This window comes from Nansenia antarctica, assembly GCF_963989245.1.
Source record: "Nansenia antarctica genome assembly, chromosome: 2".
Taxonomy (NCBI): domain Eukaryota; kingdom Metazoa; phylum Chordata; class Actinopteri; order Argentiniformes; family Microstomatidae; genus Nansenia; species Nansenia antarctica.
The window spans coordinates 76,433,183-76,458,759 of record NC_137675.1 but is presented as its reverse complement, the minus strand read 5'-3'; the positions used below and the strand labels follow the sequence as shown (position 1 = coordinate 76,458,759).

The 25,577-nt window shown below is 45.0% G+C and overlaps 1 protein-coding gene across 1 annotated transcript in view; it reads left to right on the top strand.

Annotated features, from left to right (window-relative positions):
* The window catches only part of LOC308150637 (G2/M phase-specific E3 ubiquitin-protein ligase-like), a gene marked incomplete at both ends in the record, with an annotated part of 30,941 nt that extends 9,443 nt beyond the window's left edge, over positions 1-21,498 (top strand). Inside the window, 7 exons of the mRNA XM_080523446.1 lie at positions 2,409-2,505; positions 8,094-8,416; positions 8,906-9,105; positions 14,091-14,263; positions 18,389-18,600; positions 20,767-21,024; positions 21,407-21,498. Coding sequence (XP_080379572.1) covers positions 2,409-2,505; positions 8,094-8,416; positions 8,906-9,105; positions 14,091-14,263; positions 18,389-18,600; positions 20,767-21,024; positions 21,407-21,498 — 1,355 coding nt within the window. The remainder of the gene's footprint in view (positions 1-2,408; positions 2,506-8,093; positions 8,417-8,905; positions 9,106-14,090; positions 14,264-18,388; positions 18,601-20,766; positions 21,025-21,406) is intronic.
* Between the last annotated feature and the right edge of the window lie 4,079 nt (positions 21,499-25,577).

The following is a 25,577-nucleotide window of genomic DNA, read 5'->3' as shown; positions in this document are numbered from 1 at the left end:
AAGTAAGACGACGACAGCAGAGGGATTCATTCAAAGTCACACACACATTGACGTTGAGGAAGGTGTATAAGAGGAGGGTGTATAAGAGGAAGGTATATAAGAGGAAGGTATATAAGAGGAGGGTGTATAAGAGGAAGGTGTATAAGAGGAAGGTATATAAGAGGAAGGTATATAAGAGGAAGGTGTATAAGAGGAAGGTATATAAGAGGAAGGTACGAGCACGCGCGCTCAAAACAACGACCTAATTTCAACCAAAACTATGCAAATGATATTTTTCTCAGATTTTCCTAAATAGTCGATGCAAATGACAATCAGTATAATTTTCAAGTCATCAACCGTTAGAGTATAATTCAAATTGTATTGAACAAACCTCCCAATGATAACAGTATTTTTTTTTTAAATAAAAAAACTCAAAATGCACTGTTCCAAATTATTATGCACAACAGAGTTTCAAAACATTTTATAGGTTGTAAAGAACTAAAAATGGTAATTTGATGAATTTAGGGTTAGGAGGTCATATTAGGAGGTCATATTTACTGAAATCAAAAGCTATTTCAAACAAAAACATCTTAACAGGTCAAGTTACATGTTAACATAGGACCCCTTCTTTGATATCACCTTCACAATTCTTGCATCCATTGAACTTGTGAGTTTTTGGACAGTTTCTGCTTGAATTTCTTTGCAGGATGCCAGAATAGCCTCCCAGAGCTGCTGTTTTGATGTGAACTGCCTCCCACCCTCATATATATTTTGCTTGAGGATGCTCCAAAGGTTCTCAATAGGGTTGAGGTCAGGGGAAGATGGGGGCCACACCATGAGTTTCTCTCCTTTTATGCCTATAGCAGCCAATGACAGAGGTATTCTTTGCAGAGATTACATTGAGACCTCTGATTACATTTCAAATAAGTTCAGAGCACAGGAGGTCGGCTCTTACTTTGTAAAAACCATATCTCGTCTTTCCACATAAAAGCCATTGATATTCTGCCACAGCCCCCAGAACCAATAAAGGAGGATGATTCTGCTTTTGAGAAGAATCAAATCATTATGCATGGCGAGCACCATGTAAATCTATACTGTTAGCAATCCAAATTCTTAATGTATAACTTATGCGGGTAAATCTAAATCACTTAATAAACATTGTTTATTCATAAAATGCGGCTGATATTCTGTCGGCGCCTATCAGCATTCATTAAAAATCCTCCAATACAATAAACATTTTATCTGTGTGTGTGTAAAATTCACTGTGAAAATACATAGGGTAGGGAGTCGGGGACGCCGGCCGAATGGCAGTCTATGGCAGTCCAAATACTTTTGGCTTACACGTGAGCTGTAGCAGCGCTCCAATTGGCTGTCTCCTATTCCCCGGTCGGGGCGCAGAAAAGTGCGCCCTGAGCATGCGCAGATTATAGGCTTACCTACGCTGCAGCCTAGGGCCACTACCACTAGGGGGCCACGACGGCCACCTAACATTGGATACAAAACATTTTTAAAAATGCGTGAGACTTGAGAGCCCTGCTAAGTTAAAAAATAAAATAAAAAATAATGCAGCTGCGACGACCAATGTAGCAACAGAGAGACAGACAACAAGGAGAGGAGAGCAACAGAGAGACAGACAACAGGAGAGGAGAGCAACAGAGAGACAGACAACAAGGAGAGGAGAGCAACAGAGAGACAGACAACAAGGAGAGGAGAGCAACAGAGAGACAGACAATAAGGAGAGGAGAGCAACAGAGAGACAGACAACAGGAGAGGAGAGCAACAGAGAGACAGACAACAGGAGAGGAGGGCAATAGAGACAGAACTGAGGTGAGGTGAGCAACAGAGATAGTTCAGGATGATAACAAACAGTTCAGTATGACAGACAACTAATAGAAAGACAACTGTATGATTATAGAGTTTACATGTTCAAGGAAATATTGTATGATAGTAGAAAGGTACACTTTAATTTAATTAAAGAAGTAACAAAGAACACATTTATTATCACAATTGCATTGTGTTCCATGTCTTTCTCCATTGAATAAATAATGCCTAGTTGAATGGCTAAACAAGACAACTGTCTGGACAGTACTGCTAGAATTATTCACCTTACCGCTGCACAGATAGACAGAGGGTATAAGTCCATTCTGTTAACATTAGGTCTACTCTGCTAACAAAGACTATTCCAGTTGATTTGTCAGTTGTTGTGCATTATATTTTTGTTGTATTTGCAGTTTGCCCTTTAAGTTATATATACAAATAATTAAGTTATATATACAGTATATTCTCATGCTAAAATCGACTGTAAATCCAGATTTTAAAGTTGATATTCTTCCCTGTGGAGCATGCCCCCATAACTTGTGCCCCACCCAACATTTTTATCACCAGCCACCACTGGTCTCTGTCTATAACTGTATTTTGTCTCTCCACAGTGTCCAGACACAGCTCTCCTCAGGCAGCAGAGCAGGGCAGGACGAGGACAGCCGAACGCCGCCTGTCCTCCGCCCAGTCCAACGTCATCCTCAAAAGGTACGTCTGCTGTACCTCCTGTGACCCGGGGGGGAGGCTGGTGGAGGTAGAGGTCGGAGGACGGGCTCAAATGTGCTTTAAACTTATTCCGTTCCATTCATTGCGATGAGCCTGTCCTCCGATTTCTACCTCCCACCAGCCTCCCGTTTACATTTACATTTTTGGTGTTGAGCAGACTCCTTTATCCAAAAGTGAATCAATCATCTATCCATCAGTCAATGCTGTAATCAATAGGGCTGGGTATCGCCACTAAATTCCCAAAACGATTCGATTCTGATTCACAAGGTTTCGATTCACGATTCCATTCGATTCGAGTCTGATTCAATTATTTAGTTACAATGACAATTTTGTTTGAATATGAAAGAGATTCTCAGAACTAATGCTATACATCGTTCAAGGAACCCTCTAACATGTTGCATTGTAAAAAATATCAATGTTTAGATTAAGAATTGACTCCAAAGCAGTTACATGAATGTACTTTTTATTGGAACATAAATGAACATGACCAGCATTGACCAACACAAGTTGTGCAAAATCAGACACTACAGAAGGTGCTTTCTTTACTGCAGCCAGTGTAAATATAGGGGCTACAAACATAGCCTACCTGTAAATAAGACTCATCCCTCAGGAAAACATACAATTTGCTGTAGTGTTGATTGTCTCAAATAGCATATTTGCATTAGAAATTAAAATGTGCAAAACACTGAAAATAGTGCAATAGATGAGGGTATTTTGGGGGGGGGAAATAAACTCTGGACATTGTAAACCGTAAAGTCCATGAAACTACAGCCCTTCATGACTGCTTCTTCATGACTGCTTCTTCATGACTGCTTCTTCATGACTGCTTCTCCATTACTGCTTTCTCACTTTTTGGTGATTTTTCTGCAAGAAAAGGAGCTGACAGTTGCGACATCATGTTTCACATTTGCATACATGTTTGGGATTATCACTTCACTCAACTGTAGCGTGGTTCTAGTACTCTACAAGGCTTCGAACGGGTGTATATCCTTGCATATGAAACAACGCTGTACGGGTGTATATCCTTGCATATGAAACAACGCTGTACGGGCGTATATCCTTGCATATGAAACAACGCTGTATGGGCGTATATCCTTGCATATGAAACTTCTGACAGCCTCTGTTATTTTTTGGGCGCATGGAGAATTGGATTGTAACAAACAAGCGTCTTCTCCAGTGAGGCTTGTTTCGGATCTGCTTTTGCATACTGGTCTGGTCTGGGTGATGTCTCATACGTCACGTCTGGTCTGGGTGATGTCTCATACGTCACGTCTGGTCTGGGTGATGTCTCATACGTCACGTCTGGTCTGGGTGATGTCTCATACGTCACGTCTGGTCTGGGTGATGTCTCATACGTCACGTCTGGTCTGGGTGATGTCTCATACGTCACGTCTGGTCTGGGTGATGTCTCATACGTCACGTCTCAGTGTTTCCTCCAAGATTTTTCACATTTGTGGCGGAGTGGTCCATTTTCGCATGCACGCGCATGAAACGCGCACTGGCGCTCAAAACAAAGACGTAATTTCACCGAAAACTAGAGGGTGGCAACATAAAAATTAATTAATAATAGTGGTTAAGCCATTAAAGCCGAACAGGTATAGAAGGTGATCAAATACCAAGATATCCTACAGCTGCAGCAGAACATGCGGAACACGCATACAGCACTGAACATATAGCCTACATGTGACTGACAGGCTAAGACACACACACACACACACACACACACACAGAAAGATCATCAGCTCATCGAATATGAAGTACACGAGAGATAATCAGCTCATCGAATATGAAGTACACAAGTAGAGTACACAGGGAACCGGGAACGCGCATACAGCACTGAACAACATCCGTAGAATATAAACTTGTGACTGACAGTTACATACACACACACACACACACACACACACACACACAACACACACATAATGAAAGATCATCAGCTCATCAATGCGAAGTAGGCCTACATGAGAGTACACGCACAAAACGGGCTAACGTTACTCATTAACTGTTTACACAAGTAAAATCACAGTGTGACAGTCAGATGGAGCATTCGGTAAACAACCAACAGCAAGGTAATGCTATCAACTGAGTTTAAGAAAACCAACTCTTACCTTTGATGACACCGACATGAGCCCTGTTTACCCGTACCTCCACCGTTCTGTTCGTGGTGATTTTAGAGGCAATAGATTATTTTTGCCCCGCGCATATTGCCCTGTAGTTAGACCATGCGACCACAGCTCCGTTGTGTCTCTTATTGTCCAAATGTTCCCTGAATTTTAGCTGCATGTTTTTCCAGCATGTAAATCCATTGTCAATAAAAATTCGACTCCCCTTCTTTTCCCCTGCCAATACTGTGTCGTTTGTGACATTTACCAACGTTTATGCTATGAATAGTTCGAAGCTAGCATTAGGTGCGAGGCTGCTCGGGAACATTATTCGTTTCACAAAATAGCCTGATTTACTTGACCATGAACACAGTGGCGTAGCGGACGGGCCCGCAAGCGACGCACCGCGGGGGGGCCCCAGCCACTAGGGGGCCCCCTAACATTGGATACCAACTTTTTTTTCTTCTTTTTTAATAAAAAATAAAATAAAACAAAGAAAATAAGTGGCCCTTCATTGTGTCAACCTTAATTTTAATATATAGGCCTATATTTAAAAATATAAACATAGTTAGCCGTATCCAATAGCAACATGACTTTGACGTCACACGAAAATGAGCAAGCGAAAATACCTCAGCGGTGCGCAAAAACGGGAACTTTCCTATAAAAAGTAACAAAATTCAGCGAAACTTCGAAAAATGTCAGCTTTTCTTTTACCCAATGCAGCTTCTGGCCCTTGCACACCAATGCGTTTTTCACGTGCGTTTTTTACGTCCGTATTTTTTATTTATTAGAACTCATGTTGTGTCAATCACGCTTGCACACCGAATCCGTAATATTCGTCCGTCAAAAAACAATTCGGAACAGGTTCTATTTTCTGCGTTTTTCGCGTCCGTCAAAAGCCTTTTGAGAGTTGTTATTGACCACTCCGCCATGGTATAGGGACACATCGTCAAATTAGAACTGCAGGACAGTTGGATTAATGCTTACGGAAGTACATGTCTCAAGTATTATCTCGGCGGTTAGTCGAGTGAAAGAAAACAACATACAGATGATAATTCACACAATATAATACCACGAAAGCGTACGGCACTAAACAATAACATTTATTTGGGCAGCATCACTAAACAATAACATTCATTTGGGCAGCATCATACTCAAACTCAGGTAGAAGGGCAGGGTCCGGGCAGGTGCACACACTGTCACAGACTGCCAGTGCATCATACAGGTACATCATTCAGCTGGTTATAGCGGTTTCTTTTTCTATTCTACTATTCTATTCTACTTCTGCTGTCTGCGTCTCCCTGGGTATTCCAGATGGCAAACAGTAAAGAAATGCCACAATATACCAGGACTTAAGAAACGAGATGTCCATCAAAGGATTTGACAAAACCCTGGCCTATTTTGCGCAACAAGTAGACTCTGATGCAGCGGAGACGGGGTTGCCAGATTGGCTGGTTTTTGGTGGATTTAGCAGTTTTTAGATTGGTTAGGTTGGAAATTCTCAATCCCATCTGGCAACCCTTAGCGGAGAGTCTACAGATGTATGTTTACAGATATCGCACTGCTGTGCACACCACACTTTGTTAAAAGAAATAAAACTTGTACTTTTCTACTTATAATACATTCTACTGATGTAGTCTACCATTTGGTTTTAGTTATAGGCTATTGCTCTCACTTGTTTGTACCTTTTGCTAAGTCAAGCATTTAGAATGTAGAGTGCATATTGCGAAATTTCGCAACGTCAATGATGCATCGGACTCTAAAAAACGCACGTTTTTTTTAACCTCCGTTGCGAAAGGGCCCTCGCCGCCACCTTGCGGGGGGGCCTCGGGATTTTGCGGTACGCCACTGCATGAACATCAGACTACATTACGAATGTTCATTTAAAATATTCTATAGTGAGCACTGGTATAAGAACATGAACCAGAGAACAGCAGTAAATGCAATAACCCACAGTCGTCGCTGATGATGTTGCATTTTCGATTAGGATACGGGATTAAAGGGACCGGCGACCGGCGAAGAGAGAGGGAAGGGATTTCCAGAAATCCAAATGTCCCGCTAAATTCGGACCAATCACAAAACGGTTTTGCAAGCGCGTCCCCGACGAGGTTAATTGCAACATTGTAACATATTGTAACTTACTACACCCTAAATCGGAACGAAATATAGGTCTGAAAGCGACCTAAACTAGCTTCAATCTTCAATCAATCTTTTTTTCTGTTCTCCGGTCATAAAGTGGACTGAATCAATTAGTGGCGGAGAAAATGTATTCGTGGCGGCCCGCCACGAATCAATGCATATAGAGGAAACTCTGCGTCTGGTCTGGGTGATGTCTCAGTAAGTGGTTTCGTAGATTTGTGGTATTTCCACAATATTTCACCTCCACTTTGCACAGCTTACTGTTACAAGGGGGGTCAGCAAAGAGGACTCCCCATCGCCCCTACTGGTCGAAGAGCGACAGTGCTCCAGCCCTGGACTAATTATCGAATGATTGTTGTCACCTGTGAGTGTTTGTCAGTGTATTTAGGTGTGTTCCATTTCCTTGTCCCTTGTCAGTCGATCACTTGTGTTACACCGTATGGAATGCTTCAGAACCCTGTGTATGTATTACCACTTCACGTATCCGTTACCCGGAACGTAATTTGAACTTTGACTTTGTTTGCTGGTTTGCAACCTTGTACCGCCTTTGGAGCCCTTTGCTCAATCTTTAGTTTTCGTGCACTTTATTATTGACCGCAGTGCCTGAGTTATTATTACTTACGTGCTGAGCCCTACTGCTCCCCTTTTTGTTGTCCGGCTAAGAGTTTATGTTTGTACCTATGAATCATACGTCTCAGTAAAGAGAATCTTTATTTTATTACATCTCCGTCTCATTCTTTACTTACACCGCACCTGGATCCGACATTATTGTGTACACCCAGAACCTTTTGAGAAACATAACAGAACCTATTGAGAAACGTAACAGCTTACATATGGCTTTGCTTTTGTCCAGCTCTTCTCTGTCGTCATGTTTTTTTAATTTACTGCCTAGTTGGAAAAGGCCTAAAAGGAATACGGTCTAAGGAAAAGGCATAAAAAATCCATCTCGGGATTTATGAAATTATGATCGATTTTGAATCGGGAAATCGATTTTCTTAACCCAGCCCTAGTAATCAATGCTAGGTCCAGGGGCCATCGGCAGTCACAGTGCTAGAACAAGGAAGAATTAGTTGTTTTTTCTTTTGCTGTGTCTATAGTGTCTGTTCAGATGTGTTGTACCTCACAAATATTTTAATTGATTTTTCTTTTTTTTACACAATCCATATGGAGGTCAGAAATGGAGGACAGGCTCATTGTCATGCAGGAATGGACTGATACTATTCCTTATTCCATTCCAGCATTACAATGAGTCCATCCTCCGATTTCTACTTCCACCAGCCTCCACTGGTAGATAGAATTGAAAAAGTCCCTATCTCTCTCTGTCAGGCCATCTCTATCAGGGAGCTCTCCCATGGGCCTCCTACAGGCCCTGGCCAGCCGGATACCGTCCGTCCAGAAGCAGGCGCCCCTAGTGGCGGTGAGCGGCAGCGCAGCCCTGGAGGCTGGCCTGGAGCTGGTGAACAGGAGTGAGTTCGACCCGTCCCAGGCCCTGTCTGTCAGGTTCAGCAGCGCCAGGCAGCAGAGCCCGGGGTGCGACTCTCCTGGAGGAGACACCCGCCACTTCCTCAGGCTCCTGACGCAGCAGCTGCAGAACTGTGTGCTCTTCCAGGGCCCCGACGGGGCCAAGGACCTGACCCTCAACTCACAAGGTAGAGTAACCCTCGTAACCCTCGTAACCCCCCCACCTCCTGTACCCACATCCACATCAGATTTTTGGGGGTTCTTTTTGAGAATGATATGTCATACCTACCGTATGACAGAGTAGATTATGGTTACTTTCTACAGGCCAGTGGAGGTAGAATCAGGAACGGTATCAAACACGTGTGTGCCGTGGCCTGGGGTGGTCCAGTGGTCTAGCACGACGGTCTACAGTACACACATATGCCCATGTCAGCATGGGTTCGAATCAGGCCCATTTCCTGCTGACATGCCCTCTCTCTCACTTCTCCTCCTTACTTTCCTGTCTGTCTTCACTGTATCTGTCCAATAAGATGACAAATATGAGTGGGACTCAAACCAATACCATTCCTGATTCTGCTCCCTGCATTCCAACAAGCCTGTCCTCTTCCTACCTCCGCTGTCTGTCTGCCCAGTGTCTTAGTGTCTCCTGGTTGTGTTCTCCTGCGTCTCCCCCCCAGCCCAGTGTGAGGACCTGTACTACGACGTGGGCTGTCTGCTGTCTCTCAGCCTGGTGCACGGAGGCCCCCCCCCAGCCTTCTTCTCCAGGGATCTCTACAGGTGTCTCTTCAACTACCCCATTCTCTTCTACTACCCCAGGGACACCCCCCTCACCCTGGACGAAATAGGAGACACGCACTTCACACACAAAATCAAGACGGTACGACTTTTCTTTTTTACGCGTCTTTTCCACCGTGTTCTAGTCTGTCTGTTCCAGGGATAGGATATGTGCGTTCTACCACCCAGTATCCTTACATTTTCAAAATCACATCAGGAGAAGCTAGTATAGAGCTATTTTGCAGTTTTTCTGTGTAGGAGGCTGGCTAATTTACAAGACGGCCAACTAGTGAACGTTTTGTATAAATTGCAGCTTTCCATTGTAACCACATAGTAGGTCAAATAGGCACTGCTGTTCTAGTGTTAAATCTCACGATTTTAGAGGAACCACGTTGATACATAACCAGTGTTTCCTCCAGGATTTTTTACATTAGGTGGCGGGGTGGCGACTTTTTTTCATACAGCACTGAACAACTTCCGTAGAATATAAACTTGTGACTGACAGTCACATACATACATACAGTATATACACACACACACACACAATGAAAGATCATCAGCTCATCAATACGAAGTAGGCCTACATGAGAGTACATGCACAAAACCGGCTAACGTTACTCACTAACTGTTTACACAAGTAAAATCACAGTGTGACAGATTCGGTAAACAACCAATAGCAAGGTAATGCATCAGCTGAGTTAAAGAAAACTAATTGAATGAATGGTCTTTATTGTCATTGATATAGTACAGGTACCAAACAACGAAATTTGGGAGGGGGGGCTCCCCTGGTGCTAGGAAAAAAAAAACTAAAAACAAGAAGGGAAAAGAGCTGGTTTACATAAATAAAGGCTATGTACACTATCCACTATACTATACTATACAAATAAAACACTGTGCTGTACTCTATGCTATGCTATACCTATTCTAACATTTCCTATTCTCTGAACCTTATGTACCCTAGGGTTGTCATATTGCACATAGTGTTATTGCACATTCATTTAAAGTGTCGCAGTTTGCAGGTTTGAAATGTACACAGTTGTGTTTCAGTATTACACTTGATTTCAATCTAGTAGCTGCCATCAATTTGTCTAGATTGTCCAGGGCCTAGAACCTAGGTCTTTGCTGTGTTCAGGGCCTGAATGGCCCTGGGGTAGAAGCTGAGCTTCAGTCTGTTTGTCCTTGCGAACATGGTCCTGAACCGCCTGTTCGAGGGCAGCCGAGCAAAGTGTTCGTACCCAGGGTGGGATGGGTCTCTGGAGATCTTGGAGGCCTTCCTGAGGCAGCGTGTGTTGTACAGCTCTTCCAGAGAGGGGAGGGGGGCGCCGGTGATCTTCTGGGCCGATCTCACGACTCTCTGTAGCGCATTCCTCTCTGCGGCTGTGCAGCTGGAGAACCAGATGCAGATGCAGTAGGTGAGGATGCGCTCCACTGCGCAGCGGTAGAAGGTCACCAGCATCTCCTGTCCGATGTGGTCTTTCCTGAGGACTCTCAGGAAGAAGAGCCGCTGTTGTGCCTTCTTGATGATGGCTGCTGTGTTGATCTTCCAGGACAGGTCATCCTGTATGTGCACCCCCAGGAATCGGAGGGTTGAGACTCTCTCCACGCTCCCTCCATCGACGAGCAGGGGGGACCCAGTGCTGAGTCTGAGGGCTGTGGAGGTGTGGGAGCCCACCCGCACCCTCTGGGGGCGGTCAGACAGGAAGTCCTTGATCCATGCACATATAGGGCCCTATTATGCACTTCTTAACTTGCCGTCTTAAGTCTTAATTAAGACGCACCGCCAGGTTAAGACCTACCGCCACCCTTATTATGCGCTTCATACGCGCTACTGCTATTATGCAGGTGTCGATAGGCGCCCACACATAAGACGTAATACTCCCGTGCATATATTACTCATTGTGGGAGTGTTCATATGTTAATGAAGTGCACTAGGCGCCCCTGCTATTATGCGATCTGACTTTGCTCCTAGCGCTAAGAAGTGGTTTGAAAAGTTCTTAAGTTTAGACTTCATGCACGTTTTGAAACACGAGCGCGCCTCCGCGGTTTGCGCATGCATGTGGGCACACATGAACACGCACGTGGCTCCACGGCAAGACGTCAATTACGGTCACAGTATAAATGCTTTATTTCAGAAGGGAGAGGTCAGCGCTGTACAGTATGTTGCCTCCGCATACTGTGCACATACAGTACGAGCATGCCGTGCGTAATATAATGACATCAACATCTGTCATTCCTGCAGTCTTCCAGCGACCCCTCTGTAATACTTCTCAACTCACAAGCGGAGGTATTGCCGTGTTTATTCAGAAAATAATCATGCACGAGCTTGTTACTTTCTTCTGCAGAGAAGCGCGCTGACCTCCTTCTTAGGACTTCCATAATAGCATAGCGCTAATGACTCAACGCAGCCGGTTCTTAAAGGGAATGGCACCTGGCACGCTGATTGGGTTGATTGAGAAGACGCCCAAAACACACCCATGACTAATTTCTTTGCTTAGCGCCGGGTTTTAGGCGCCCACTACCGCACGCATAATAGCAAAGTGGCCTTGACCACGCCTCCACGTCTTAAGTTTAGATCTACCGCCTCGTCTTATTGCTTAAGACTTATGAAGTGCATAATAGGGCCCATAGAGTGTGATAGTCCCAGGTCTAGTAGTTTGGTCACTAGCCTGTCTGGAAGGATGGTGTTGAAGGCAGAGCTGAAGTCCACAAAGAGCAGTCTCGCGTAGCTGTTTCCCCTCTCCAGGTGGGATAGAGTGGAGTGGAGAGTCGTCGCGATGGCGTCCTCTGTGGACCTGTGGGCTCTGTAGGCGAACTGGTATGGATCCAGGTTAGGCGGGAGGCGTGTGACTATGTGGGCCCGGACTAGTTTCTCGAAGCACTTCATGATGATTGGTGTGAGTGCCACCGGGCGGTAGTCGTTTAGGCAGCTCACCGTGCTTTTCTTCGGGACTGGGATGATAGTTGAGGTTTTCAGGCAGGGTGGGATGGTGGCCTGGGACAGGGACTGGTTGAAGATGTTGGTGAAAACCCCGGCCAGCTGGTCGGCGCAGTCCCTCAGCACCCGTCCCAGGACGCCATCCGGCCCTGAGGCTTTCCTGGGGTCCACCGCCTTCAGCACGCGTCTCACTTCATGCTCTGTGAGGGTGAGGCTGCTGAGAGCTGGAGAGAGTGGTGTTTGTGTTGTGGTTACCTCCGTTCGCCCCTCGTCGAACCGGGCGTAGAAGGAGTTCAGCTTTTCCACCAGCAGGGGGTCGTCCTCCGCGGCTGTGAAGGCTCTGAAGTTTGTCATGTGCTGAACCCCCTGCCACACCCGCCTGGAGTCGTTGCTCAGGAAGCATTCCTCAATCTTCTCTCTGTGGTCTGCCTTGGCCTCCCGGATGCCGCGCTTTAGGTTAGCCCTGGTGGTGCTGTACAGCAGTGTGCCCTTCCCTGAGAAGGCGTTGTCCCTCTCCTTGAGCAGTTTTTGGACCTTCCCAGTCATCCATGGCTTCGTGTTGGGGTAGACCCGGACCCGTTTGTCCACGGTGGCTGAGTTGGTGCAGTTCACTATGTGGTTCAGAACCGACGACGTGAACTGTTCCAGGTCCTCATGCTCATATTCCTGCCATAAGGTGTCATTCAGGCAGATCTGCAGTTCTAATTCTTACCTTTGATGACACCGACATGACCCCTGTTTACCCGTACCTCCACCGTTCTGTTCGTGATGATTTTAGAGGCAATAGATTATTTTTGCCCCTCGCATTTTGCCCTGTAATTGGACCATGCGACCACACCTTGTGTCTCTTATTGTCCAAATGTTTTTCAGCATGTAAATCTGATTTGGACCAATCACAAAACTGTTTTGCAAGCGCGTGGCTTCACGCGTGTTGAAAGCAATTCAGTCTGAGACGAGGTTAATTGCAACATTGTAACATATTTTAACTTACTACACCCTAAATCGGAACGTGTAGGTCTGAAAGCGGCCTAAATCGAGCTTCAATCTGCTTTTTTTCTTTTCTCCCGTGATAATGTGTGGTGGCCTGGGAAAACCCTTCACATGGTGGCATTTTGACATTTTCATTTTTTTATATTTTCATAAATTAGAAGTTCTCAGCTATTCATAACTGGTTGAATGACTGAGATAGCCCTTTATTTTAAAAAGTTATGAGCATTTTAATGTATCATGTCAAAAAAAGTGAAAGGGGAGAAATGGCTCCGGGTCGGGGGAGGAGCCTATGCAGATCGGCCGGTCTCGTTTGTCTGCTTGTGATGCGGTGTTAGTCTGCTCGCCTCGTCGGTATGCGAGGGACAGATCCATTTGTGTGTCTTCTAGTTAAGATGTTATTACTTTATGCTTATTGTGAGCATCAGTAGACTGGCAATAACACAGGTGGAAGTATCGTCTCTCCTTTCGCTCATGTGTGCGTGCGTTGCTTAACTGAGAATGAGACACGTTCAACGTGACGTTGTTTTGCTAGCAAACTACCCACCACAAAAACATAAAAATAAGTACTTTCTCTTTTGTTTTCTTAAAATGTTTATTCACCATAATGTAGTATGGAGTTCAAAGTACTAGAATACCACATAATATCAAAATCGCCAAAATCGCGATTTCCATCTATTTTTGCTCTTTGCCACAAACGAACGCCAGCGACATCCGACGGGTTTTCCCAGGCCACCACACATATCTCGCTCTGCCTTTCTACTATGGCTGACATTGAATCAAAGTGGACTGAATCAATTAGTGGCGGAGAAAATGTATTCGTGGTGGCCCGAATCAATGCATATAGAGGAAACACTGCATAACTGTTATAAAAGTCGGACCGGAATGCTCTTTTGATGGCCTCTTCAAAGCTGTGTGTCACAGGCGATATATCGGTCCAGCGGAGGTAGAAATCAGATGACGGGCTCATCGTACACGTGTGTTTGATTCCATTCAACGCATTACAACGAGCTGGTCCTCTGAGTGCTACCTCCACCAGCCTCCCCTGGTGTTCTACCTCCACCAGCCTCCCCTGGTGTTCTACCTCCACCAGCCTCCCCTGGTGTTCTACCTCCCCCAGCCTCCCCTGGTGTTCTGCCTCCCCTGGTCACGTTCTCCTGTTTCAGATCCAGCAGAGCCAGTCCGTGGAGGCGTTGAGAGAGGCCATGCAGTCAGCCTCAGAGTACCTGGAGGTGGCTGGCTGCATGAGACACGTCCACAGCCTCTCAGACCGAGACCCGCTGCTAGAGGACCTGGTCAACTTCCATCGGATTACCAGAATGGAGTTACCATACAGAAGGTCTGTATATCTGCCTATCTAACATAACCACAGAATGCACTTACCATACAGAAGGTCTGTATATCTGCCTATCTAACATAACCACAGAATGCACTTACCATACAGAAGGTCTGTATATCTTACCAGGGTTCGAGTTATAAGCTGAGCTTTGTGGGGGTCTCCAAAATAACAGTGCGAAATGTTCTCATGCACGCGCGCGAATCATGCCCACACAGTGTTGGGACTTACAAGTTTTAATTAGCCATAGAAATAAAAATCTGAGGCCCTGCCCCTGCTCATCGACGGAGGGAGCGTGGAGAGAGTCAACCCTCCGATTCCTGGGGGTGCACATACAGGATGACCTGTCCTGGAAGAACAACACAGCAGCCATCATCAAGAAGGCACAACAGCGGCTCTTCTTCCTGAGAGTCCTCAGGAAAGAACAGGAGATGCTGGTGGCCTTCTACCGCTGCGCAGTGGAGAGCATCCTCACCTACTGCATCTGCAACTGGTTCTCCAGCTGCACAGCCGCAGAGAGGAATGCGCTACAGAGAGTCGTGAGAACGGCCCAGAAGATCACCGGCGCCCCCCTCCCCTCTCTGGAAGAGCTGTACAACACACGCTGCCTCAGGAAGGCCTTCAAGATCTCCAGAGACCCATCCCACCCTGGGTACGAACACTTTGCTCGGCTGCCCTCGAACAGGCGGTACAGGACCATGTTCGCAAGGACAAACAGACTGAAGCTCAGCTTCTACCCCAGGGCCATCCAGGCCCTGAACACAGCAAAGACCTAGGTTCTGGGCCCTGGACAGTCTGGACGGATTGATGGCAGCTGCTGGATTGAAAATCAGGTGTAGTGCTGAGGCACAAATGTGTACATTTCAAGCCTGCAAACTGCGACACTTTAAATGAATGTGCAATAACACTATGTGCAATATGACAACCCTAGGGTACATAAGGTTGCAGAGAATAGGACATTTTAGAATAGGTATAGCATAGCATAGAGTACAGCAATAGTTTAGAATAGGTATAGCATAGCATAGAGTACAGCACAGTGTTTTATTTGTACAGTATAGCATAGTTTATTATGCTTACTTTATTTGTGTAAACCAGCTCCTTTCCCTTCTTGTTTTTTGTTGTTGTTTTTTCTTTCCTAGCACCAGGGGAGCCACCCCTCCCAAATTTCGTTGTTTGGTACCTGTACTATATCAATGACAATAAAGACCATTCATTCATTCATTCATTCATTCATAGGCTACTAATTTCACCACATCAACAGTAGGGTTGGGTACCGTTTGGGTTTTATCCGGTACCGGTACCTAACCGATACTTTAAAAACGGTACCGGTACCAAAACGGTACTTAATTCGGTACTTTTGATTTTTTAAAATGACATATATATATATATATATATATATATATATATATATATATATATATATATAATAATAACACGGTCGACAACATTAAACAGCTTTTCACTTTTTTATTGCTGAGGCACAATATATATTAGTTAAATATACACTCAAATTAAAATAAATGAAAATAAACCTCCTGAGCCTTGGGGACTCCATTAAGCTTGGGGTGCCTATCGTTGGTACTGATGTCGAATACGAGTACACACTTGTTCGGCAGCCCCTCAAGGACATCAGAATATTCTTAGAAAAGGGATCTAGTGAAGAGGCCTGCATAGCCCCCAGAACCAAGAAGACCAAGAGGAAATATAACTCTGATAAACTGGAGCCCTGGTCCACCTCGTCAAAATCCAAACTCTGTTGCTGCTCAGCTACTACAACTCCCCTCCCCCTCTCTGGTCCATGATGACATAACGATTGATTTTTCAGACACAGTAGTAGGATAAGGACAGTACCCGAATATCAAGAGATCCCCGATCATGTTGTCCACCTCGCAGAGACGCAGCCACACATCCGCACAACGTCATCAACAGACGCGTCGAATCCTGGAGTGCACTGTCCAATCAAAGGCTTGCGTTCGTAAACTCGCTCTGAGAGCGTCGCAGCGCACACTGGGCCCGACGTCATAAGGGGAGCAAGTCATTTGATTGGACAGAAGGCATTCCACGAGTGGTGATCAGAATTCCAGAACGAGTTTACGGAACGCACCCATAAGTCGAGCGTCGCGTTACGCCAACCTGCTAGCGGAAGTTGCTATTAGCAACCTTCTCGTTATCCTTCCGTACTCGCTGCTTTCACTGAGTGGAAATTTAACAGGCGATGTGACGTCACGAGATAGAAAAGTACCGAAATGAGGCACCGAAATCTCCTTTGCGATTCGGTACGGGTACATACCGAATGTAAAGTAACCGGTACCTACTGGTACCGATTTTCGGTACCCAACCCTAATCAACAGCACCACATGAAACAACAGCTATAAGCGATAGTCACGGGTATCTCGGCCAATCATTTTGTTGTTTTTGCTATACAGTCCATTCACTTTCCCTGTTAGCACGACACATTGTCCACATCTCCATTTCCAGTGACATCGCACCTGACATAAATAATCATGTATGCTCGTCCATGAATTGTGCTTTCATCTAATGTTATGCTACTACGGGAATCAAGTGATTTGACATTAGAAATGAATTTGTTTTTCATCTCTTGTGTAATGTGCTCTACAATCTGGGCACATGAATGATCGGATCGGTGAGCAGGGGCCAACTGTCGCGCCATTCATCACATTAAGTTTCATAATTGGATTCAGTTTTGTATAGGCATCCTTTCTTTAGACAGTATAGGCTGCCCTGAACGAACTAGCTAGCTGTCTCCTTATACATACTGGAGGTGAGTTCTGCTACTTTCTTCGGAAGCACTTGGATTTGTTTGAGCTCTGCTATTTCAACAGTTTCAACGTTGGGTGTCATAACAGGTGCAGCTGAATTCAAGTTTGGTTTCTTGGATGAAAACCCGAAACTTTCCAGGCTTGTCGACTCGGTCGGCAGCAGTGGCCTTTTTTGGGGCGGCATGATAGCTAGCTGCTGAATGTTTTCTTCTCAATAATCGTATTTTCACGTTCGCAAGCTCTCAACGATCATATTCTGCTGTTGCACAATATTCTACTGCGCCCCATAGTGTCTTGGTGGTAAAGTGCAGGCAGTCAAAGGCATACTGTCATTCACAGGAGATTAATGCTGGTGCGCGTAGTTCTTTTGGAAAACGTGTTTATTTTCGAATATTTATCATATAAATAAATATAAATAATACTCATTACATTGACATTTATGATCAAATAATGGTTGTGGTAATGTATTATTAGCGACCCCCACAGATGTATGATTTTACTGCTTTCATGGGAGCTCAGACCTTCCTTATGGGAGCTCAGCTCCCATTGGCTCCCACATAACTCGAACCCTGTATCTTACCATACAGAAGGTCTGTATATCTTACCATACAGAAGGTGTGTATATCTTACCATACAGAAGGTCTGTATATCTTACCATACAGAAGGTCTGTATATCTTACCATACAGAAGGTCTGTATACCTTACCATACAGAAGGTGTGTATATCTTACCATACAGAAGGTCTGTATATCTTACCATACAGAAGGTCTGTATACCTTACCATACAGAAGTTGTGTATATCTGCGGATGTTCCATAGCTTTTTTCACGTCTGTCACCATCTGAGAGCATTTGTTCTGCCCTTGCTCAGATACATACTGTACATAAACATGTAAATAAATAAAAACTCAGTTTCAAACTATTCACTACCATTCTCATTATGACTACCGTTTTTCGTTATGACAACTTTGTTTCAGACGTTGTTACAGCCTTTCGTTAAAGGTCCAGTATGTCGGCTTTAGCTTTAAAACAGTGCTAAATGGTCATGATAAATCAGTAGCCATCAAGAAATGAGATCACATGCTGAAGTACATTCACTGAAAGTGCTGGGAAGATCAAACTAAGCTGTTCTCTCCAATCTGGTGTCGGGTAGGATACTGGCCTTCACATGCCTGTTTCACGTTTGCTTTGTATACATGGATATCCACATGTTTGGCACTATTAGTAGTAAATGTAGCACAATATGCAAGTTTTTAAATTCTCAGTGTGGCCAGTGGGGGGCAGCAAGATGCAAAACTACATACTGCACCTTTCACTAATGAACACTTATCTCTCCCTCTGTGTGTTCTAGGTTCTGTGAGGGTCTGAAGACACTGGGGGTGTTTGACCAGGTCCAGATGTTCCCTGAGGTTTTCCTCAGCCTGTTCTGCGGTCCTATTGCCAAGCTGACCGCCGAGGCCGTAACTGACCTGTTCACCGTCCAGTTCTCCGACAGTCAGGAGCCTTCGGTCAAAGAGAGCTGCGTCGTGACCTTCTGGAGGCACTACCTACTGGAGTGTGAAGGTACTGCACTTAGACCAGAGGAGGCATCGGAATGCACAGAATGGAATAAGGAATGGTATCAAACATGATTCTTTATTCTATTCCATGCGTTACAATGAGCCGCCCCTGCGGTTTCCGATGTCCACCAGCCTCCCCTGACTCAGACCCCAACATAACCACATGACTCTGAATCTAACATAACCACATGACTGACCCTAACATAACCACATGACTGACCTTAACATAACCACATGACTGACCCTAACATAACCACATGCCTCTGACCCTAACATAACCACATGACTCTGACCCTAACATAACCACATGACTCTGACCCTAACATAACCACATGACTCTGACCCTAACATAACCACATGACTCTGACCCTAACATAACCACATGACTCTGACCCTAACATAACCACATGACTCTGACCCTAACATAACCACATGACTCTGACCCTAACATAACCACATGACTCTGACTCTAACATAACCACATGACTCTGACTCTAAAATAACCACATGACTCAGACTCTAACTTAACCACATGACTCAGTCCCTAACATAACCACATGACTCTGACTCTAACTTAACCACATGACTCTGACCCTAACATAACCACATGACTCTGACCCTAACTTAACCACATGACTCTGACCCTAACATAACCACATTACTCTGACCCTAACATAACCACATGACTCTGACCCTAACATAACCACATGACTCAGACCCCAACATAACCACATGACTCTGACCCCAACATAACCACATGACTCTGACCCCAACATAACCACATGACTCTGACTCTAAAATAACCACATGACTCAGACTCTAACTTAACCACATGACTCAGTCCCTAACATAACCACATGACTCTGACCCTAACATAACCACATGACTCTGACCCTAACATAACCACATGACTCTGACCCTAACATAACCACATTACTCAGACCCCAACATAACCACATGACTCTGACCCCAACATAACCACATGACTCTGACTCTAAAATAACCACATGACTCAGACTCTAACTTAACCACATGACTCAGTCCCTAACATAACCACATGACTCTGACCCTAACATAACCACATGTCCCTGACCCTAACATAACCACATGACTCTGACCCTAACATAACCACATGACTCAGACCCTAACATAACCACATGACTCAGACCCTAACATAACCACATGACTGACCCCAACATAACCACATGACTCTGACCCTAACATAACCACATGACTGACCCTATCATAACCACATGACTGACCTTAACATAACCACATGACTGACCCTAACATAACCACATGACTCTGACCCTAACATAACCACATGACTCTGACCCTAACATAACCACATGACTCTGACCCTAACATAACCACATGACTCTGACCCTAACATGACTCTGACCCTAACATAACCACATGACTCTGACCCTAACATAACCACATGACTCTGACTCTAACATAACCACATGACTCAGTCCCTAACATAACCACATGACTCTGACTCTAACTTAACCACATGACTCAGACCCCAACATAACCACATGACTATGACCCTAACATAACCACATGACTCTGACCCTAACATAACCACATGACTCTGACTCTAACATAACCACATGACTCAGTCCCTAACATAACCACATGACTCTGACTCTAACTTAACCACATGACTCAGACCCCAACATAACCACATGACTATGACCCTAACATAACCACATGACTCTGACCCTAACATAACCACATTACTCTGACCCTAACATAACCACATGACTCTGACCCTAACATAACCACATGACTCAGACCCTAACATAACCACATGACTCTGACCCCAACATAACCACATGACTCTGACCCTAACATAACCACATGACTCTGACCCTAACATAACCACATGACTCTGACCCTAACATAACCACACATCTCGTTAGTCTAAAGTGGCTCGCTTCCTGTCCTTCGTCTCTGCTCCTTTACTGATTTGACCTGGGGATAGGTGAAAGCAAAATGGCGGACGCCTGTTGGGACGATCCTCTTTCAGCTGTCCAGTTCCTTCCAATCAGAGGGGATGATGGAGAAAGGGGCCTCCCTTTCTAAGTTTGAGACGCCCCCACCCCATCCTCCTCCCCCTCTCCATATCCACCCTGACCTGACCCGTCTTTGTTTCTCATCACAGTGGGCAGATGTGCAACGTCGCTAGAGGACGTGCTGGTGTTCGCCACCGCGGCTGACGTGGTGCCAGCTGTAGGGTTCCACCCCCGCCCCAGCCTGTCCTTCTTCCACCCCCAGGACCCAGCGGGGGCCTTGCCCGAGAGACAGCCCAGCAACAACCACCTGGTCCTGCCTGTGGTGTCCACCTACGACTCCTTCAAGAAGCACATGGATATCGCAGTGATGGATTACGCACATGACTCTGACCCCAACATAACCACATGTCCCTGACTCTGACCCCAACATAACCACGTCCCTGACTCTGACCCCAACATAACCACATGTCCCTGACCCTAACATAACCACATGACTCTGACTCTAACATAACCACATGACTCTGATCCTAACATAACCACATGACTCTGACCCTAACATAACCACATGACTCTGACCCTAACATAACCACATGACTCTGACCCTAACATAACCACATGACTCTGACCCTAACATAACCACATGACTGACCCCAACATAACCACATGACTCTGACCCTAACATAACCACATGACTGACCCTAACATAACCACATGACTGACCTTAACATAACCACATGACTGACCCTAACATAACCACATGACCTGACCCGTCTTTGTTTCTCATCACAGTGGGCAGATGTGCAACGTCGCTAGAGGACGTGCTGGTGTTCGCCACCGCGGCTGACGTGGTGCCAGCTGTAGGGTTCCACCCCCGCCCCTGATTGCGGTCTTGAACTTCAGCCATGGTCTTAAGTCTTATGTTTATATATAATCTTACGTTTTTACTTTACGTTTTTACTTTACGTTTTTACTTTACGTTTTTACTTTACGTTTTTACTTTACTCACTTTTTGCTGTTTGCAGTGTTTTTGCACGTTTTATTTTAAATTATTAATTATTTTGCACGTTTGCAGTGTTTTAATTGTATTTCACTACACTTTGCACCTTAATAAATACAAGCACCGTGATCTAATCTCTGTGTGTGTGTGAACATAACAATGATGCCACAGTGACCTAAAGTAGTAGCCATCTCATATGCTGAACATAACAATGATGCTACAGTTCATAAAGCAGACAAGTGAAGGCAGTGGTTTTAAGGGTTCAAAAAACATGACTTTATTATGTGTAGAACAACATATGTGCAGAACAATATCCAATAGAAATGATTCAAACATGCAGACAATCAGGCAGTAGCCATCTCATATGCTGAACATAACAATGATGCTACAGTGAGGTAAAGTAGCGCATCAGCCCCTGACGCACACCCAGTCCCTCAGTCTCAGCCCTTTGTGGCAGCGCCACCAAGGATGGTTCTGGTGTGTCATGAACACTCCATTCCTGTCTGTAGTCCTCACCATGGGCTTCACAAAGGTTGTGTAGAGCGCAGCATGAAATCACCATTGATTTCACCAGGGCCAGATCACAGTCATTCCGCTTCATAAGGCAACGCCACCTGCCCTTGAGTCTGCCAAAGGCATTCTCAACAGCAACCCTTGCTCTGCTTGTTTTGATGTTGTACTGTAGTTGTTCTTCAGTCAGTCGTCCGTTATCAGAAAATGGCTTCAAAAGCCAGCTGTGCAGGGGATATGCAGCATCCCCTAGAAGGTAGTAACCAATGTCACATCCACCAATGTTCCTTGTGCGACCTGAGAAAAGGTTTTCATAGGTGGCTAGCTCCCACAGCCCGGACACACGGAGAACACGGGCATCATGCATACTCCCTGTAAACCCTGTGCAGACATCCCAGAACAATCCCTTTCCGTCTACAATGGCTTGCAGGATGATTGAGTGCCAGCCCTTACGGTTGAAAAAGTCACAGTGGTATTCTCTTGGTGCCAAAATGGGGATGTGAGATCCGTCAATAGCACCAACACATTGTGGAACCCCCCATCTCTGCTCGAAGTAGTCAGCCATTTCCTCAAACTTTTCCTGGGTTGGAAGACGAATGAGTTCTGGTACTAGTATCGCTTGTACAGCAGCGCAGAAGTCTCTCACACACCGCCACACAGTTGTGATACTGACACCAAACAGATGTGATACACTTCTGTACTCGGAGTTGGTCACCAATTTCCACAGTGCCATCGCTACTCTTTTGTTGAGGGGGACACACAAACGGAAGGCTGTGTCTCGTCTCTCCATGGCTGGTCGAAGTTTATGGCACAGATACAGGAATGTTTCCTCCGACATTCTGAAGTTCTGTACCCACAGAGCATCGGTGAAATCAGGGACCACGAAATCCCACCACTCGTTAGCTCTGTTGATGGCCCACGCTGACGGGGCGCTGCGAAGATTTCGCAAAAAATGAAGCATCTGGAATAGATCAGAGATAATGTGTTTTGTAAATTCGGAATAAACCCAAACCAGTCATATACTAGAAATAGCCGTGAAGGATAACAAAACCCACCTGTGTTTGTTGTTTACGCCGACGATCAAAGCCAACATCGTCGCTCCTTACGATAGCCCACATAAGTTTCTTTCTCTTTTCAGCATTCACACACACTTTTCAGACACTCCGGGTCTGTTGTGTATAGTGGAAAACCAGAACTGATCCAAAGCGGGCCAAAGCGGGCCGAACCGACCTGACCCGAACCGGGCTGGGCTGCTGATGGAAAAGCGCCATAAGTAAAATAAGTAATAATAAAGTAATAAAGAGATGGTAGTGACCAGTCGTACTACAGTGGCTTCAATAGTGCAAAATGCTGTGCAAAGCACAATAAGATGTAGCCTGAAGCTCGAACAGTTTCTGATAATTCTGAGGGCCTTTCTGACACGCTGATCCTCTCAGCTGTCCGCGCTACCCTTTGCAGTGTTTTGCGATGTTGGGCAGTGCAGTTCCCATACCAGGCAGTGATGCATCCCATTAGGATGCTCTCGATTGTGCCTCTGAACAAGGCCCCTAGGATTTTAGGCCCTAAGCCGAACTTTTTCAGCCGCCTAAGATGTTGCGATGAGGCGATGTTGTGCTTTTTTCACCACCTGGTTGGTATGCTCATCCCAGGTGAGGTCGTTGGTGATATGGACCCTAAGGAACTTGATGCTGTGATTTCATCAGATTCAAGATCCTAGTGCTCACCTACCGAGGAAAACAGCCCCCAAACCCCTGCCTGGTCACTCTGCCCCAAAACCCCTGCCTGGTCACTCTGCACTTCCACCTGGGCTGGTTGCCTGGCGCTGCCACCTCTATGCTGATGCAGCAGTCTCTCTACTGGTCACAACTTTTCACTGTTCTGTCGCCCCGCTGGTGGAGCGAGCTGCTGTAAGGACTGTAGAGTCGCTACCTATCTTCTGATTGAAGACCCATCTCTTCAGGCTATATCTTAACTGTCCCTCCTAAAGACCTCATCCCCACTACCCCCTGTACAGTTTCTCTACTATAAATTACATTTAAAAATGTTTAAAAAGTACTTCTTCTAGCATTGTATTTTCCAATGGTCATAGCATAGATTACTTTTTCTTTTTTCTTTTTCTTTTTCTTACATTTATTTGTTGTAAGTCGCTTTCACAAAAATGTCAAATGCAGTATGTAACCACTTGTCTTGTGAATTCTCAAGCTCTAAATAAATCTACGATTTATCTACGCTTGTGATGGTTCATGGCATTTATTAGTTAATTAGTTGCAAGTCAAATGGAATTCTAGTTGTATGCATTTGGATAATGGAATGTAAAGATAGATACCACTAGGAAAGATCTCCAGAAAGACTTGGAGGCAGCATGTACAACTGTGACAGTAGGCAATGCACTCCACCGCCATGGCCTCTGTGCACACTCAGCCCGCAAGACTCCACTACTGGAAAAAAATACATGTTGAAGCTCATTTAAGGTTTGCCAAACAACATTTGGACAAGTCAGTGAACTACTGGGAGCATGTACTCGGGTCACATGAGACCAAAATGTAATATAACATTAACATTTAATAACCAATGAATGGAGCCATGTACAGAGAGATTCTTGAGATGAACCTGCTACCATCCACCAGGACGCTGAGGATGAGAAGTGGGTGGACCTTCCAGCAGGACAACGATCCAAATCATACAGCAAAGGAAGCAAAAATCTACTTGTTGGAATGGCCCTGTCAATCACCTGACTTAAACCCAATTGAACATTTGTGGAAGCATCTGAAGATCCAGATTCACAAGATTTAAAAACAATCTGTGTAGAGGAATGGGCCAAAATCACACCTGAATACTGCGGGTCGATTAGTTACTTACTACAGAAAGCGCCTTGAAGCTGTCATTACAAACAAAGGCTTCTCCAAGTATTGAATTATTTTCAGTTAATGTGTTCAATACTTATTTCTTGTTTCATTACACTTTATTACACACAACTTTATGTTTAGATTTTTTTGTCTGGATTGTTTGAGCTAATGCCAAAGTCTGGTGCCAATTTCACTTGAATAGGCTCAGTGGAAATACATTTACTGGACAAAATGTTGATGTGTTCATACTTATTTCCCCCACTGTATCTATCTCTGTGACAGTCCATACAACTTGTGAGAGAAACGCCAAATAGCCTACACTCCATGAGCAGTGCATGTACATGCCCAGTAGAGGGCAGTAATGTTTTGATATTTCGTAAATGACAAGACGTCATCGAACGTCCACTCCGCTGCCAGGTGATAGGCGTGATGTCCGCAGCTGGACCCTTCTCGAATTTCTGGTTTGGACTCGGAAATGGCTAAACGTCACTTTTGACGTCAGACTTAACAAGCGGATAGTTCTTCATTACACTAGATTTGGTATATCATAAAATCATAATAGTACAACAATTACAGGTTACATTCACATACAACACAGTCACAGCCT